The sequence below is a fragment of the Hippopotamus amphibius genome, chromosome 13 (assembly GCF_030028045.1).
Source record: "Hippopotamus amphibius kiboko isolate mHipAmp2 chromosome 13, mHipAmp2.hap2, whole genome shotgun sequence".
Lineage (NCBI taxonomy): Eukaryota > Metazoa > Chordata > Mammalia > Artiodactyla > Hippopotamidae > Hippopotamus > Hippopotamus amphibius.
The window spans coordinates 36,992,112-37,003,623 of NC_080198.1; the positions used below are offsets into that span (position 1 = coordinate 36,992,112).

Genomic DNA, 11,512 nt, shown 5'->3' on the forward strand with positions numbered 1-11,512 from the left:
GGATGTTAGGTGTGAGTGTGCTGCCCAGGCTGGTGAGCGGCCAGGGCTACGAAGGGCGAAGGGGGAGGAGGAGGGAGAGCAAGGTGGGATCAGCAGTGCCAGGCCCCGCTCACTGAGTCCCTTGCTGATGAACTGGCAACCTCTGGCCAGGCCTTCTGTCTCTCCTTCAGTCTAGTTTTTTCCTACAGGGTCTTTTGCCTGAGATTCCTGTCCCACAGCTGGGGTACAGGCCCCAGCTTCAGCATCAGGCCACCTGGTATGGTCCTAGCACCAATGCCCAGCTGTGCAGTGTAGAGCACACGTCTGGCCTGTTGGAGCCTCCGTTTCCTTACTTAGAGAATGAAGCTGCAGGCCCAGGAAGGCCGTGGAGGTTGTGACCTGGTTCCGGGACTGGGTTGGGACTTAGTCACACTTTGAGGAAATGGCTATGAGTGTTCCCATCACAGGGTCCCAGGGTCTGCAGGGGCCTTAAAGGGGTCATGGGGGGCATGTCTAGACAGGCAGAGAGGGGGAATAAGGGCCTCCCTCTCTGGCTGGGTGACCTTGGGGCAGTCTTTTAACCACTCAGGACCCGTTTGCCTTCAGAAGAATGGAGAACCCTCGCTGGCCAAGGCTGGACAGAGGTGTGGGCAGGGACTTGCCTCTCCCCTCATGCCCTCAGGTCATTCCTTGGCTCTTACTGAGCACAGCTCCAAGCCTGCCGCCCACTCGCCCCCCAACATGTCACAGAGATGGGGCCCCCAGCCCATCCTCCAGAGGCCAGTCCTGGGGTTGAGAAGGGCTGAGACTCAGTGCCCAGGCAGGGGCTGTGAGGCAGGGCTGTGACAGAGAAGCCCTGCAGGAGGACGGTGGGGCACCCTATGGACATACGTCATCACTGTGCTTGTGCTTTGGAGTGCTGGTTCTCTGGGGCTACCTGAGGCAGCTGGCTGTGAGTGCTGCATTCTCCACCACTTAACAGCCCTGGCACCTGCACCCAGGTCAGGCTGGCCTTGACTAGGACGATACTGCGGGAGGACTGGACCTGGAACCATCCGACCTGAGTGGGAAGAGCTGCTGCGTGGCACCTACTGGGTATGCAGGGGACACTGGTGCCCTGCTCTATGTAGGTGGTTTCCGAGCCAGGCATACTGCATGATCTGAGCCAGGATCATGATGAGGAGTACATGTTTGGTGATTTTTTTCCTTGGGGTCTCTTCCCTGGGCCCATCCCACCCCGCTGGCTCCCTCTTGACCATGAGCCCAAGCAGATGCGAGCCCCAAGGATGCTGATGCCCATGTGTTCTTTAATCCATTTATTGTGAACTGATCCTTTGCGTGTTCGTGATACATTCTAAATAATAGCCTCCAGGCAGATTAGAAGAGTGGTGATGGACCAGGCACAATTTCCAATAAAAAATATTGAAACAATTTGGGAAAAAAATGAAGTCCAATGTCCACCCCACACAGGCAATCAACATAAATTCTAGATGGACTAAATATTTAAACATGAAAAATGACACCCTCAGAGTCCTTTAGAGCACCTCCCTAAGAGTCATAACAGTATCAATTCTGGGTAAGGAAACTTCTTCCTTCATGTGGTTCCCCTGCATTATTTGCTGGACAGGTCTGGAGAAATGACAGCCACATCAGAAATCCACAAATGCTCATTTAGTGTCATCTTCCCAGTCTTAGAGTGTTTTCCCCAGAGGCAGGCTCAGGGGACAAGGACCCAACACAAAGAGCTCATTCCGGAGGTGATGTCAAGAAGCACCAGTAGGGTAAGGGGAGACAATTTTCCCTGGTTGTCTCCCATCCCATTTCTGTATACTTGCTGGTAGAGGCGATGGCTGCCCTTTTCCCAAACAATACTTTCAAGGGTGATTATTCCAGCGAACAGCCTTAGAAGATAGAGATAGTGTCTCCTTCCAGGGAAAAAGGCAGATTTGTTTATTGTCCAGTATAATAAAGATAATATCTGCCTCTAGAACAAAGTTTGGGCAGGTTTGTTCATAGTCTATTATAAAAGATTTGGATTCTCTGACCTCAGGGTTCCTCTCCTGTCAAGCCACTGCATGCGCAGGCATCAGCTGGCCCTTACTGGGTCACTCGGTGGGACCTGGGGTTCAGGGACGTGGTACAAGAAAATGCTGATCCTCTGTCTACTGTTACTGTGGGAAATAAACTGACCTTTGTTTGTCAACCAGGAATCTCGTGTCTTCTGCCAGCATCCTCAGGAATATGGCAACTTGTTAGCTTGTGAGTTGGGTGAAATCTCAGAGCCTTCCCAGTTCCTGACACAGAGGATAGGGGAAGTGAGACAGGGAAGGAAAGGAAGCCAAAGCAGGTGTGCTAATGTGTGTTCCCTCTGTGGGCAACTGAGGTCAGTCCTCGGTTGAGAGATGGTGCAGAGCACGCGTCGGGGTTGTCCTACCCAAGGGTAAGGAAGCTGGGATGTGTATCCACCAACTCTCATCCTTCACTGGCTTAGGGCTGCTCCAGGGGGTGAACTCCCTGGCCATTTTACCTACCAAGCTGGCCTTTGCCGTAGACAAAGCCTCAAGCTGAACATTGCAACTGCTGTGTGGGAACTTGAGTGGGAGGGGATAGGCTCCATGTGAGCAGGGCCTTATCTGAATACTGCCCATGCCCAGTGCCTGGCACAGTGCCACAAAGACAGTGACCGAATGCACGCCGCATGGGCCAAGGATAAGGACCTGTTTACTTGCCCCTGTCCTCCATCAGGCCAAGAACTCCTTATGGGCAATGTCTCTGTCAATTTTTCCTTCATACTCTAGCACCAAGGGTAGGCCTGACAATTAATCTTGGGCTCCCAGTCAGGGGTGGAGGGGAGCGAGGGGATAGTCAGGCAGTGTTGGGGCTCAGAGCCTCATGGGGCAAAGGCAGACTTCCTGCCCCCTTCCTGAGACCAAGTAGAAGAGAAGAGCTTTGGAAAGGAGCAGATAGCTCTGTCCAGGGCCATTTAATGAAAAAGCGGCATCCGACAAATCTGAGGGTTCTCTACTCTTGTTTGAGTGCCACCCTCCACCCCGCCAAACACAGGCCAAGCCCCCAGCTGAGGGGTATTCAGTAATAAACAAAACCTGGAATGGTAAACTCCGAGGGATCAGTCTTGCCTAGAGTACAGTGCTCCATCTTCTGGGGCAGATGGCGAGGCCTAGCAGAGGTGGTTTCCTCTCCTAGCTCCAGGGCCCACCCCAGTGACTGGCAAAGTCTGGAGCCCTGCGCTGGCCTGGGTGTGGCTCCCACTGTCTCAGCCTCAAAGGACACCCAACCTAGGGCTCTACGGGTCAATTTTATGTTTAGTTAGGTGGAGGAACAGTGGGTGGGAGCAAGGGGGACAGAGGCTGAGGGAGGCTAGAGGCAGGGGAAAGTTCCAGGGAGTCAGAGAAGGCAGAGAAAGCATTTAAGCAGAATTTGGAAGTTTGGATTTTATTTGAGGAATCAGAGAGAGAGACAGACAGACAGAGACTGATTGAGAAAGAGAGGGCATTCCAGGCAGCTAGGACAGCCTAAGCAAAGATGTAGTATGGGGGAAATTCCTGGGAATGGCAAGGCTTGGGAGGACCCTGTGGTTGGTCCCCAGGTGGATTTTCTGGGAGAATCAACCGAGAGTTTGAGGCAGTGTGGTCATCAGGGGGTGCCAAGCCCCAAATGCCAGGCCAGAAAGGTCAGGGATGTGGACAGGTGGCCAGGTCTGGCTCATTCGCCTCCCAGATCTACCCCCAACTTGCTGTGTGACCCTGGGCAAGTCATGGGTCCTCTCTGGGCTTCAGCTTTCTTTTCCATGAAATGGGGGCACAGTACTCAAGCTCCTACAGGCATAACTCAGAGACAGTAGTTGGGCCTCCAAGATAGGCGATACCTCATAAGAACCTCAGTCGCCCCTTCTCCAAGCATGGAAGACAGCCTCAGCCCTCAGCAACCCAGGGCCCCTCACACATAAGGTCCTGACCTGCTTCCCAGAGCCTGGAGCTCCCCCATTCAGTAGAGGCCCTTTGCAGACACCTGTGATCATGGACATGGACCCACGTGCTCAAGTCTCACACCTGTGCATATGCACATATCTATGGGTACCTGTGTAGGCATGTGCAGGTCTCTATGATGGGCATGTGTGTGGTGGCCTGGCTCCTGTGGCTCCCTACTGCTGACCAGAGCAAGACTAAGGACCCAGCCGGCCATGAGGGGCCTGTCAGGAGGAGTCCATGTCCAAATCCACGAGTTCCTCAATGACAGGGCCCACCTGAACCACCCTGCCTGGCCTACAGCTGGTGCTCACTGCTTGTAGATGAACAGTGGGCTTGGGGATAGGGGAGAGACAGGACACTAAGACTTCAGTCACCCTTTCTCCAAGCTTGGGAGGTAGCTTCAGTGCTCACCAAGTCAGGGCCCCTCACAGATACTGGCAGGAAAAGAGGACTTGTCCAGATGCTGTGTCCTCACATGACTCTGAATTCCACCCCACCCAGACAGCCCCAGAGGAGGCAGAGGTGCTGGGCTCTTGGCTATGACTCAGCGGAAGGAAGACAGGAAGGGGGGTTGGTGGTGCTGGGGCCCTAGGGTTTTGCTTCTCATTTCTCTCTTTCTAAAGCATAGCAAGTTCCCAGAAATGAAGGTACAGAAACCCCAGGCTCTCAGGGGCCCTGGGTTCCCCAGTCCTCCCACCCGTGGAGACACACCACATAGGGCCTGGGGAAGCCCCTAATCCATGTCCCCTGCTTGGGGCTTTCTTCCCTGCCCCAGAACCAGGGACTGAGTACCTGGAAGGTCCACACCAGAGCCAGGAGGGAGTCGTGGACTCCTAAGACTTTTCAGAAGCATGTGGCCCAGATTCACTTGCTGAGACAGACAGAGTGAAAGGAGGCACTGAAACCTCCCGGACAGGTAGGGGTGGAGCAGTCAGGGTGGGCTTCCCAGGAGAGGCAGAGGCTGCCCTCACCAAGAACCTGAGGGAGGGCATCCTCAGATGCCCTGCATGAGTTCCTTCTTTCTCCTTCCCCTCCCTTCCCTTCCTCCTTTCCTTTTTTTCCTCTCTTTCCCTCTCTTTCTCTCATTCATATTTTTAACTATTGGAAAAGGCCAGTACACACACACTCAAATGGGCACAACACCAAATTATGATATGTTAGAATCCTACCCATGTGTCCAGAGAACCGGGTTTGAGCTGAGCTAGACATAAGGCTTCTCCTGCTGTTCCTGTGAATGAAAGAGACTGTAAGGGGGCCTTCAGAAACATGCTACCGTTTGTAACCACTTATCTGTGAGAATCACTTGGCCGGGTCACTTGCCACCAAAATCACTGAAACAAACTGAATGCTGAGGCTGACATGAGACTGCAACTCCCATCCCAGCCCCCAATTCAAACATCAGTGCTCACTGCTGTTCACCTTCATGGACTTACTGCTAAGAAAGCGTTGACAATTTGAACTTATAAAATACAATTATGTTTAAAATGATGTTTTTATCTTTTAAAAAATACACAGTCAAGTTCCACGTGAAACTTGGTTTGAAAGAACAAACTCCACAGCTCTAGGGGTCTGGGCAGGAGGGCTGGGCAGAATGACAAAGAGACAGAGGATTTCTATGCAAACAGAGAGAGTGGGGAGCCCTGGTCAGTTCTTGAGCTGTGGAATGCCTTCAAGAAGGGTTTTAGGCATATCCACTTGTACCTCCTCCTGGAACCTCCCAGGCCTGGGGACCTGAAATGTTCCCCCTGACATGGCAGGCTTTACACCTCCTTATGCTGAGACGGGACTCACTTTCCTTACTCACCTGTCAGCTGGGAACCAGAGTATGGGTGTCTGTCAGTCCCACCCCACATCCGGAGTACATCAGAGTCTCCTCTCAGCAGCAGCAACTTTCACTGCCCTCCCCTCCCCCACGGGCTCCTCTGCTGTGGGGTGTGAAAGTTTGGCACCCGGGGGCAGCTGGGAGGGGAGGAACTTCACTCCACATCTGGTGCTTTCTGTTTGACTCACCACTTTCCTCTTTGCCCTGGAAGCCCATGTCGGCGGTGGGGGCACTCCAGCCGGGTATCGGGGCCCTGGGCTGCAGTTGGTCTCTGTGGCCTGCTCACTCCCCTTCCAGCTGGGATGTCAGAGGATGGCTACTTCCCGCTTGTGTGATGTTGTGCAGGTTAAGCCTCAGTCGCTTCATCTGTCTAATGGGCCAAGGAAGGCACCCCTCATGTGCAGACAGAGGATTTATGACAAAGCGTGTGTGGCACGTGGCATCACCGCACATGGAGATGCCCAGTTACTGCTGTTGACAGTGCTCAGGCCTGGGAGGGTGGTCTTCACAACTCCATCTAAAGGGCTGTCTCTAGGTTATGTCCCCACATGGTCACATTTGGATCTCCAGACACCCCGTCCACTGCCCCTGACATTGCCTATGGGATGTTCTGAGAGCACCCCACTCACTCAAGCTGTCTGTCCCTAGCATTCCAGCCTCCAGTTCAGGGTGGCTCTAGGGCCCCCAGATTCCAGTCAAAGCCCTGGGCCCTATCGTGGTCCTGACCAACCCCCACCCTACATCCAATCCCTCAGCAATGGCTGAGTCGGTTCTGTTCCAGAAGGCCTACTGCTATATGCAACTGCTATAGCCCCTGGCGGCCTCTAGACCCTGGCCCAGTTGCAGCCTCCTGCCCCAGTTCCCTCTTCCTGGCAGCTAGAGAAGATCCTCAATGCCTACCTGACTCTGTAACTCATGCTGAGACTCTTAAATTAGGCCCTGGTACCCAGAAATGCATTCAGAGCTCAGCCAAGGGCACCCACCACCACCACCACCTCACCACTACACATCCCTGTCCATGTGCCTTCAGGCATCCAGGCTTTTGCCCACTGTCCTCACGCTGGGCCTGCTCTATTCCTGTCCTATGCCCTACCCTCTTCAAGCTGGGTGTGATGACCAAGGCCTCAGGCCCTGGGTCATTCGGCCTGCACTGGAATCCCAGTTCAGCCATCATATAAGCAGCTTCCTTAGGCTTTCCCAGTTTTAGTTTCCTCATCTGTAAAATGGGAGGGTTCACTGACTTTGCCTTATGCGATGCCTTGAGAGTGAATAAGATAATCCCAGAAGCACTTGGTTCAGGGTGCACCATTCGATCTCCATATTTTACAAGCTCTTCTGACTGGTGTCATCTCCCCAGAGCCTGGCACATAGTAGGGCTTGGGAGACAGAGGCCTGAGCCTATGCTGCACACACCCCAGAAGGGCCCACCAGGGTAGGCACTGGACTTCTGGAAAGCCCTCTGGGAGCAGCCCTGGCAACCCCTGCTCCTGCTCTGAGGATCCACTGGCCCAGGTGGACCTCTGCACTAAGCTCCGCAGGGGGCAGCCCAGGACCTAGCTACGCTGACCTCAGTCTTTGATCAGTCACATGCGCACCGATGGTGACCTCACCCTCCCTTCCAATCCAGCGGTGTGACCTGATTCGTGACTGAACCCAGCTGAGCCTTAGTTTCCTCATCACAGAGATGATTAAAAACCCAGTCTGTGGGATTGTGTGAGGATTAACACCAATAAATGCAAAGCAGCTGCTTGGGGTCCAGTGCCCAGAAGGAGTTCAAGAAATGATGGCATGGAGCTAGAGGAGGAAGAGGAAGGCCCAGGGGGCTGCCCAGGTACTTCACTCAGCTGCAAGGTCCAAGGGCAAACAAGGCCCAAGCAGCTCTAGCTCGGGGTTCGCTCTGCTCACCCATATAGGTTGGCCTCACACTGACTCCCAGGAATGGCAGACAGGACTACTCCTGGAAAACAAGGCAGGTTGGGGGTCTGCAGCTGATGAAGGGCTGGAGGCTGGGAGGCAGAGAAGAGACCTGGGTTCGAGCTCCAGCCCTGGCCTACCGAACCTTAATGTTCTCATTTGCACACAGGGATCTTTGTGGTGCTTCAAGCCCCAATAATCTGTTCCTTGGGCTCAGCAGGCTAGGAGATCTGACCCCTCCATTCCCCTAGATGCATGCCCCAGTAGAGGGCTACAGACCCAGCACAGAAGGGGGCAATACGGTGGCATCCCCTGCTCTGAGAGGCAGAGTCTCTGAGAGAGATCCCAGCACCTGGGAAGGAGCCACCAGGCAAGGCCTGCCTTCTGTTGGGCAGAGCTGCTCTGAGCCACCTCACCCTCTCCCCTCAGTCATGGCCAGGGCCAAAGTAGAGGCCAGCTCAGTCCAGGGCTCCCAGTGAGGCTGAGGTAGGCTCCCCTTACCTTTCCTACTCTGTGAACTGTAAAACTGGCCTTTCCCCACTGTTCCCCTGTAGGATGACTGAGGGGAGTATCTTGGAAGGGGAGTGGTCCCAGCACTTGAAGCTCTTACACATCGGATTCCTGGTTATGAGGCCAAAGATGCTAAAGGTTCTTTGAGCGGGGGGTGGTGGTGCATAACCAGTGCCCTCAGGGAGGGATGCAAAGGGGACACCGTGCTCTCCTCACAACTACCATCAGGGCTTCAAATGGGACCTAATTCTGTCCACACACCCATGGCTGCAGTTGGGCTAATGTGGCTGACATCAGGGATAGGGCTGAAGGTTCCAGTTAGCCACTGCAGCTCTGGGGACCATGAAGCTGAGAATCCTAGGAATGACGCAATTCTATCCCAGCCACACAGCCCAGCCCAGGCCTGTAGCAGGAGCTGGACACTGCCTGGGGGCTGGAAGGAGCCAAACCTCCACGGCTTACATGGAGGGATCCCCCTCGGAGTTAGGGGCCCCTGTTCAGCCTCACCTCTGCTCACTGTCCCACACTCCAGGGGTGCTGGGTCTGCCACGTGACTCCATGCGAGTCAGGCCCAGGCTCGGATCCAGTCTCTGAGGTCCTCTCTGAGGGCCTGGGCAGCCCCCATGCCACTGGAGACAGGTCATGGAGGCCAGCTTTGTTCTCTTCCCCCTGATCCCAGTCCCATTCCCCACCGCTCCCAGGGCCCAGGCCAGCCTCTCTGGGTCCCACCCTGGGCAGTCTTCTAGTCTCTCACGCCAAGAAAGGGCCAGCTCTAGGGAGCCTGGGCAGCTCAGGCCTCCAGGTTGTGAAGGATTCCTCACCCCCATCCCCACTTACCTTACTGCTCAGAGGAAAAGTGTTCAAGGCAATCTATCATGCATCTAGAAATCTTTCAGTCTCTGTCCATTTCCAAACTGCAATTCCAAAGCCACTTCCATTTTTAGGTATTTGTTAGAACAGCACTTCACCTCAGGTACCAAAATCTATAATAGTTTCCTATTGCTGCTACAACAAATGACCACAAATTTAGTGGTTTTAAATAACACAAATGTATCATCTTACAGTTCTGGAAATCAGAAATCCAAAATCAGTTTTACCAGGGTAAAATCAAGGTGTTGACAAGCTGGCATTCTTTCTTGAGGCTCAGAGGAGAATCCATTCCCTTGCCTTTTCCAGCATCTAGAGACCATCTGCACTTCATGGCTCATGGCCCTTCCTCCAGCAACAGCATCACTTTGACCCCTGCTTCCATCATCACATCTCCTTCTCGGTGACTCTCCTGCCTTCCTCTCATAAGGACCCTTGTGATTATACTGGCCCACCTGAATAATCCAGGATAATCTCTCCATCTCAAAATCCTTAACTTAAATCTGCAAAGTTCCTTTTGCCATGTAAGGTAACAAATTCACAGGTTTAGGGGGTTAGGACATGGGCATCTTTGGGGCCATTATTCTGCCAACCACAGGAGGGAGAGGACTGCTTCACCAGTCCCAATCCCTGCCCAGATGGCCTGTCCTAGGACTGAGGGGTCATGAGGGAGGATCAGGCTGCTGTTCTGGCCAACACTGGCTGGGGGCTGGCTGGGGCCCAGAGCTCCAGGAAACCTGGTGCCTGCCCCTCCTGCTGACAGGACAGCCTGTACTCGGCATGGCCACTGTGCAGAGATCAGGTGCACTTGAGCCCTGGAAGTGGCTATGGTTCAACTCGAACAGCTGCCTGGCTTGAGTGGGAGGCTAGGCCCTCATAGCTTCTTCTCCCTGCTGACCAGAATACGCGAGAGCTGCTGTCAGGTACGAGGCGAGCCACATGGGAAATTCCAGCTCCATTCTAGAGAATGCATATCCTGTTGGCTTACTGGTGGACATTTACTGAGCCTAGGGTATGCTAGACATACACGGGACCCCAAAGAGAAGAGATAGGAAGGCTTCCAAACGCATGAGGCACAATGTCATTGGTACTGGAAGAACTGGGCTAGGGGCTGGTAGGGAGAACACAGAGGTCAGGGTGGGTGTTCCAGAGAAGACAGCATTTGTGTTGCAGCTTGAAGGAGAGGATTACCTGGACTAGAAGTGATGGGCAACAGTATTTCTGATGAATGCACAGCCTGGGGAAAGGGAAGGAGGGGGGTTAGGGGAATGGAAAGTTCTGCAGGGAAGCTGGAGTCTAGGACAGTGGAAGAAAGAATCCAAAGGTGGACGGGGAGGCACATGCTGGCCTGCATAGGTTAAAGCAGCCCTCAAAGCCAGTCAGCAGTGGAACACTGACGGAAGCTTACTCAGAGCACTGATGAGGCTTTGGGAGGGCTCCCTAAGACCCTCCCCATAGCCATCCTCCCCTACCTCTTCAGATCTGGACTCTGCAGGACACAGAGATCCCACTCAGGTCATGGGGAGCCAGCCAAGGGTTTAGAGCAGGGATTGGGATAAGTAATGCCCCAGGGTCCTGGTGGGGATAGGGGAGAGTAGAAAGGGCACATGTCAGTAAAGCAGTTCAATGGGCCCCATGGAGACAGCCACGTGCAGCTGGGAAAAGCATACAACTTGAAGCAAAGTCTCAGTTTCCCCAACTGTCAGAAGAGGAGATGGAATTGCTCTTCCAGAGTACATCCATCAGGGACTCTGACACCCTCTGCCCATGCTTGGGGCTCCAGCTGAAGGAGGCTGGGTGGACAGCAGGCACATCCCTCAAGATCTCAGAGGCCTGCAGAACATGGACTTCACCATCAGCCCCACATCGTTCTGCTGTTCTGTCTCCAGGCTCCATGACACAGCTAAAGGAGGGAGCTCATCTCTGGTTCTGGCCCCAGGAAGGAGGGAGGAGACAGGGAAGGCGAGACTGGCTTTCCCTGGGCTGAAGCCACTGGCTGCTCTGGCCTGGATCTTAGGGCGCTCAGGCCCTGGTGAGGAGGTAAAGGAAGGGCTGAGGGGAGATCTGGCTGCCAGGCTACCAGCCTCTTGGTGGCTCCAGCTCCAGAGGGCAGAGAGAAGTCAAGAGCCCAAGACTGAAATCCCTGCCTTCCCTTCTTTCCAGACTGCCATGTGTCTGCATGACTTGTGCTGGTGACAACCACAACACACACATGCGGGTACAGGGTCCTCCTTATGTCTGCCCTCCAAGGCAAGCAATGAAAACACTCACCGTGCCCCATGAAAGGTGCAACCCATGGTCTCTTCAAAATCATCACATTAAGAGAAAGCACTTGGTCCCATTTCTCAGATTTGGAAGCCAAGGCTGAGAGAGGTGAAGTCATCTACCCAAGCACACACCCTAGTGATGGGCAGAAGCCAGGATTTGCACC

General features: G+C 54.0%; 1 protein-coding gene across 1 annotated transcript in view; it reads right to left on the reverse strand.

Annotated features, from left to right (window-relative positions):
• MAPKAPK3 (MAPK activated protein kinase 3) overlaps positions 1-5,157 on the reverse strand; it is a 52,077-nt gene extending 46,920 nt beyond the window's left edge. The window contains exons 1-2 of the mRNA XM_057706454.1: positions 5,138-5,157; positions 2,170-2,273 (exon numbers count right to left, since the gene is read on the reverse strand). Of these exons, the coding sequence (XP_057562437.1) occupies positions 2,170-2,210 (41 nt within the window). The 5' untranslated portion in view covers positions 2,211-2,273; positions 5,138-5,157. The remainder of the gene's footprint in view (positions 1-2,169; positions 2,274-5,137) is intronic.
• Positions 5,158-11,512: the final 6,355 nt, after the last annotated feature.